This window comes from Dipteris shenzhenensis, chromosome 19, assembly GCF_047967505.1.
Source record: "Dipteris shenzhenensis isolate YYH24624 ecotype China chromosome 19, Dip_SZ_1.0, whole genome shotgun sequence".
NCBI classification, from domain to species: domain Eukaryota; kingdom Viridiplantae; phylum Streptophyta; class Polypodiopsida; order Gleicheniales; family Dipteridaceae; genus Dipteris; species Dipteris shenzhenensis.
This window is the reverse complement of record NC_141614.1, coordinates 49,825,507-49,831,890: the sequence shown is the minus strand read 5'-3', so window position 1 is coordinate 49,831,890 and position 6,384 is coordinate 49,825,507. Positions and strand designations below refer to the sequence as shown.

The 6,384-nt window shown below is 40.1% G+C and overlaps 1 protein-coding gene across 1 annotated transcript; it reads right to left on the bottom strand.

Moving 5' to 3' along the window:
* Nucleotides 1–1,829: 1,829 nt before the first annotated feature.
* On the bottom strand, nucleotides 1,830–3,951 carry LOC147890590 (uncharacterized). Its single transcript, XM_087390323.1, has 4 exons — nucleotides 3,492–3,951; nucleotides 3,290–3,411; nucleotides 2,759–3,092; nucleotides 1,830–1,846 (listed from the first exon to the last, which is right to left on the bottom strand). The coding sequence occupies exons 1-4, from the start codon at nucleotides 3,778–3,780 to the stop codon at nucleotides 1,830–1,832; spliced, it is 762 nt and encodes a 253-aa protein (XP_087246449.1). The 5' UTR covers nucleotides 3,781–3,951.
* Between the last annotated feature and the right edge of the window lie 2,433 nt (nucleotides 3,952–6,384).

Here is a 6,384-nt window from a genome sequence, read left to right as displayed (position 1 = left end):
AGCACTCTTGAAGCTCTTGGGATAGAAATTTTGTCCTCATTTAATGATGCAACTACCATGGTTTTTATGCTTTGCTTCACCAATAGTTATCTGTCTGATTTGGGATTCTTCAATTCCTATAAGGACCTCTTTAATGCTGATAGAATTATGAAATTATTGATGTGTTGGTCACCAAGAAATTTCAAAATGCGGTCATCATTCATCACTAATTGAATGATTTCTGATTTGCCTCTCCTACCAAAAGCAAGTGACAACTACAAAATACTATTGACTATTTCGCTTGCAGTCTCTTTCTTCTTTGCTTCGACATCCATCGAAAGGTCATTGATTTGCATACTAGTTTTATTTTCCTTCATTTCGGTCTCCTGTCAACTTCATATTTTTGTATAATTTGTGATTCTGGTGAGATATCTTCGATAAGGATCCAATTCCAATTAAGAGTATATGTTAGAATGTTGCCAGGTTCCATAGATTCTGTGAGTTACAGATGCACATGAAGAATAGATGTAGAATATGTTAGAAGGTCATTGCCCCACCTGTGAGCCCCCGATTTGAGGGGACAAGGCGACAAGAGACCATAGGGGGTAGGGAAGATGAAAAGGGCAGAAGACCTACCTGTCAGGCAGCCCGCGCAACATTATGAAGATGGCATGATATTCTAGGTGCTCCTAGACCTACGCACGGGTAGAGTTGGCAGCTGGAATGTAATAGCCCATAAGTAGAGCTTATGGGCCCTTATATAGGGCTGGCCTAAGCTAACCTGACCAGCCAGCAAAGGCTGACCAATCAGGTCGGTTGGTGGCCTAGCAAGTTGGTGCCTTGGGTAGGGAGTTGATTCCCTAGTCAGCCAAAATAAGGGGGCCTAGCCCCTCCTATGAAAAGCCCTCCCTTCCCTTCTCATTCCTCATTACCTACACTTATAGCCTTGCACACATGGAGAGGAAGAGGCTCAGCATCATTGATAGCACACGGGAAGTTTGTACATGCTCACTCTTGAGCTTTTGTTGCCCACGATTGTGGAGGAAGATATCTAAGTTTTTGTTGACCTCTCTCTTTCAAATTTTCAAGTGTTGTATGAGCTAGAGAGGAAGTGAGATGTGAGTGATTCTATCCTCTATTTCCAACATGGTATTAGAGCTAGGTTCATAACTCTAGATCGGAGTACCTCTACTAGAAGGCGACTCCAATAGACACAGGTTTAGGAGCATGGTCAAGTTCTCCACTATATATTCAGTTATCAAGATGTTGAGGGACTAGCTAGTGGCAGTTGGTTAGAAGGTAGAGTCAAGTCAACTGGCACTATTGATCTTACACAAGCTACCTAGAAGCTTTAAGAGTTTCATGACTATGGTCACTGTAGGACAAAGGACCAAGCCTCTCACCTTCGAGGAGCTTGGGCATTTACTATTGCAGGAAGAGGTTCAAGAAAAGTTGTTTACACAATCAGACAAGAAGGCTCTCATGGCAAGGGACAAGCTCAGTAAGGGTAAGTTCAAAGACTCCAAGAACAAAAACAACACTGAGGATGCAGAGCAAAAGAGGTAGATGAAGTGCTTCTACTATGAGAAGCTTGGTCATTCCACTAAAGAGTGCCGCAAGAAGAAGGTAGACCTCAAGAAGAAGGAGTCCAAGTCCAAAGAGGAGCCAAAGACCGAATCAACAAATGTCGTGATCGACACTCTCTTCATCATCACTAAGCTCCACTTATGCAGAACAATTTAAAAAGTGAGATTACAAGTAAGAGTAGACTTATACTGTGCGAGTAGCCACCTTAGCCCAATCGACTGTCACTCCCATTACCTCTTGCTCAATAAACCATGGCTTTGTTCCTACGCGAAACACATGCCTCGTCTCGAGGTAGTCAATAGAGCGAGCGAGAAAAAGCGAGCGGGCCCAATGAAGCGAGCGAGTTTTTTTACAATTTCTCCGATGAGAACAAATTTGAAACCAAACTTACTATAGCAAGATGTTGTCATAATAAGCATACCAATAATCAGACTTACAATCCACCCTATCTTTCACTTGAAGTTTCACTTGAAGAACATAAACTAATTACCAAACTCATAACGTAAATGACTATTGAAATACCACTTCACCTGCAAAATGCACTAGACCAAAACTTTCCAAATGTGTCCATGGTTCACCACAACAATTATCAGTCTATCAACAAAATGGTGTTTTAAACCATATTCTAATCCCCCTGACATTCATCATCAAGAAAGTAGTTGCGCGCATGTGGTTTATCTAATTGGCACTCATCATATTTCTTGTCGGCTGTCATGAATCTTGCCATTTTTTCTGCATAGCATGGTAACAAACTACAACAAAACATACATTTCAAAGGAAAGTAAGTCAAAGTGGAACAATGAAAATAATTTCCAATAAGAAGAACTTGCCATCCTTATGTGTTATAAAAAAGACAATTCGCTACCAACAAAAAGCAAAAAAAATCAATTGCTAGATCAAGGCCTTACAAACACTATCCAAAGCATCAAAATTTGTACTTTCTTGATTCAAAGGCACCCGTAAATCTTCACTATCTACCATATTATAAAGATGCTAAATAACACTTTCAAAGTCCTCAATTTTAGCATTCGAAATATATAACAAAAAAACTCAGGGCCAGTAGCATACTACTCATCAAAGGGGTTTGTGACAGGTTCCACTCTCTCTTCTTCCCCCTCTCCATCATGCTCTGACCTGATCCGTTTTCCAGAATGATCTGCCACAAGTGGCTCAACAATGCTAGCCACAATACCGTTGTCTGAATCAAATGAAAAACAAGGCCTGCCAATGGCCTGACAAGCATGCATAAGAGGGGCTGTACCACAACCCATCTCTAGAACCAGCCCTCCAGGAACACAGAGAAGAGACATAATGCAACCCACAAAAAAACTACTCCTCTCTAGTCCACCTCGTGCTAGCTGAGAAGACATCGGCACGATTGTCCTTGAAGAGGGAGGTATGTGATGAGTCCAGACATCTTCACGTGGATCAATCAAAAGCTGTTGGAAAAGTGGAAAGCTCTCCTCCCAAAAAACTGTTGGATTCTTCTTTGCTCTACGTATTAGAGCTAATACTGAAGATTGCATCTAGAAACCACATGGAGAAAAACATGTATAGTATATTGACTTCAACTAGCAAGCATTATAGCATGAAAGATGGCAAACATAGCATGCATAGGACTTATCCTTCCAAACATATCATGCATAGAACTAACGAGGAGACATTTGTCAAAGACACTTTTATAATGGAATGCAAACATAGAATGCATGGAATGATAGCTTACCTTAACACTTTTATCATGTTCTCTACAAAATCCATATGGAAACTTGTCATGAATGATCACACGTCTGACAACCTCCAAGCCCTGGACATATGCAAACCGTTCCATCCAACCAATACATTGTCCTGCAAGCAATTAATTTTATTTAAAACTAGTAGAATGGAAACAAAAAATGTGAAATGTCAATTGTGGTATTGTGCCTTACCTGCCAAAGGACATATGCATGCCAACCAACCACTATCAGACAAAGAAGCTGATGCAACTGCAAGCCCATGCCGCACATGGTCCTCGAGCAAGACATTCCAAGTAGGAGTGGATCCTCTCTCATCAAGTGGATAGCCAGATGGAAAATCAAGCAATATAAAATCTAAAGCCCACTTCACCTTCTTACCCATCCTCTTGTAGTCCTGATCTCGACTAGCCACTGTAATAAAAAACTCATGCAAAATAGCATACTTATCATTTCTTTTAGAGTCAGCAAAGTCTTTGCCCATTGCAATGTAATCTCCAACTATACAAGCAAACAAAGGTGTGATGCCACGGGCCAAGGAAATGTCAGGTGACTGTGATCGATGGAACACGTATTGCTTCACAAGTCCTGAGATTAATTCTCCACCTATATGCAAAAGCAAAACAATTACAAGTAAAAGTAGTGTTAAAGGAACAACTACATATGTAGAACACAACAACACCCTTACCTGCACTCTCTATGTGATCCATTTCATGCCGCATAGGACTAGATGGTCCCTCATCTAGAAAGAGAACAATCATAAACTTATTAATGCAATGTCAAAACGAATTGAAGACAACATCAACAAATAATCATATTGTATCTTCCTTACCTTTTTCTGTAGGATGTTCTTGTTTCTCTTTGTCTTTCTTATCTCTCCTTGAGCTTCCCTCCACTTTGTCCTTACTTGCTTCATTGGCTTTTTGTGAAGCATAAGTATTGTACAAGTCTCTTTCTCGCACCAGTACTTGTCCTTTAGGGAAATCTATCCACCAGGGACAATGTGCTAATTCCCATTGAGAGAGATGGTGCATGCCTGGTGGATACATGCATGCAGCATGACCAATCTCCACCCAACTCTTACACAAATTTGGAATGTCGGAGATCCTTTTCTCTATTGCCAAGTGGGAGAGATATCTATCAACCAAGAAACAAAAAAAAAAAGGATGTCCCAAACCATCAAAAATTGTGTAATTACATGAATCAACAGCACAAACATAGACAAATGAAAAATGAACCTTCAAATGAATTGACAACGTACCTATAAACCACCCTATGGGTAGCCATGTCCAACTCAGATAGTCCATCTCCTTTTTTTCCACCCTTGCTCTCCATCTTTGTTTCCTTTGATCTTAGCACCACAAACATATGTTTTCTCCCCTCCAATTTTATATCCTCCATATATTGCTGCAATGTGTAATCCTTAGGGGTATCCAAAGGCATGCCCATTGTTGTGATCACCCTCAAATCTTCAAGCACTTTCAATGACTGTCTCTCCACCTTCTCCAAAAATATCTCTCTACTAATCCACCTAAAAAGTAAAAGTTGACGCAATTTTATAATAAAAAAATAAGAGTCATGCCATTAGCAAGAAACAAACAAACACCATGAAAGATGATTTGTATTGGTAGAAGAAACACACCCTCTGTACTCAAGGTCGCCCACAGGCATGAAGTACATGTCTCGCATAGGTTTAGTGGCTTCTAACAAAGAAAGGAAAATATTTTTTTTTTCTAATCTCAAATCAGACTTTGCAATGAGTTGGAGCTTCTCCAATGTCACGCAAGAGTCCGTACCATCAAAGCGCAAGGCAAACAACTTTTCCAACCAAGCCTCTCCAAGACCAGGATCTATACAATTCAACACCTATCCAAAGATGACATGTCAGTCACTTAACTTCAAAATAAATGCAACAAAGTATAGAAAATTCAATTCACACCTTTCCCATCCTATCAGCAATTCTCTTTTGAATTATGGTACGCTGCTTTAACTTCAAAATAAATGCAACAAAGTATAGAAAATTCAATTCCCACCTTTCCCATCCTATCAGCAATTCTCTTTTGAATTATGGTACGCTGCTTTCCTTCTGCCTCTCCCCTTTGATCTAAAGGTAGCTTTGTAGATATTTTGTCCATTGCTTTTTTAAGCTCTGTATTGTACTCAACCTACATACATAAGTTCCAATTAGAGAAAGCAAAGGAGTGATAAAGATCTAAGCATCAATACAAATGCAACATTCTACCTGGAAGACAAGCCTTGCTAGATAACCTCTTGTCAATGGAAACCATGGCTTCTTCCCTTTACTCTCTTGAGCCCTCCAATTCTCTATTGATTTGATCTCACTCGAAGACAATGTTCTCATAAACACCATAGAGTCACACTCACAAATGTTGTGTGCATTTATGAGTATGTCCCTTAGACTGGGTTTGATAATGGCATGTTCATTCATGCTAGAAAACAAACAGCAAAGTACACAACCCAATCAATAATGCAAAGTATCATAAAACACAAATGTGGAGAAGATTCAAAGAGTCCATGTACTTACGAATTCATTCGTTGTAGCCCTGCCAAGAGAGCAATCTCACTAATTTTCCTTGGGTCAATTATTGTGCATACCACTCGTACATGTCTTTTCTTGTTTGTAGGAAAGATTTCCTTGATAACACTCATCCATGCAGTGGTCCTATGATTGCCCTCCCAAACAAATAACATCTTTTGTGACATAAAATGAAAGTCAGTGTTAGACATCACATCTTTCTCAAACTCCCCATCCACCTCTCTCCAGGTGGGAGACCAACTCTTCCTCATATCATCTGTCACAACTATCTCCTCTCCATCACTCTTGCAGACAGATACAATGAAAGACCCTTTCTCTGGGAGATAGCCCTCCACTTGAAATGTACTTTTGAGTGAAGATACATCATCACGAAGTCCTCTCACTCTTGCATAAGGTATCAACCTACACAAGGGAATGTGAGGACACTGATTTGAATCAAGCATCCTACATTTGCCAATCACATCACCTCCTCCTTCCACCTGAACTTCACTATCATCCAACTCATCCTCCTCTACTCTTGGACCTTCATCT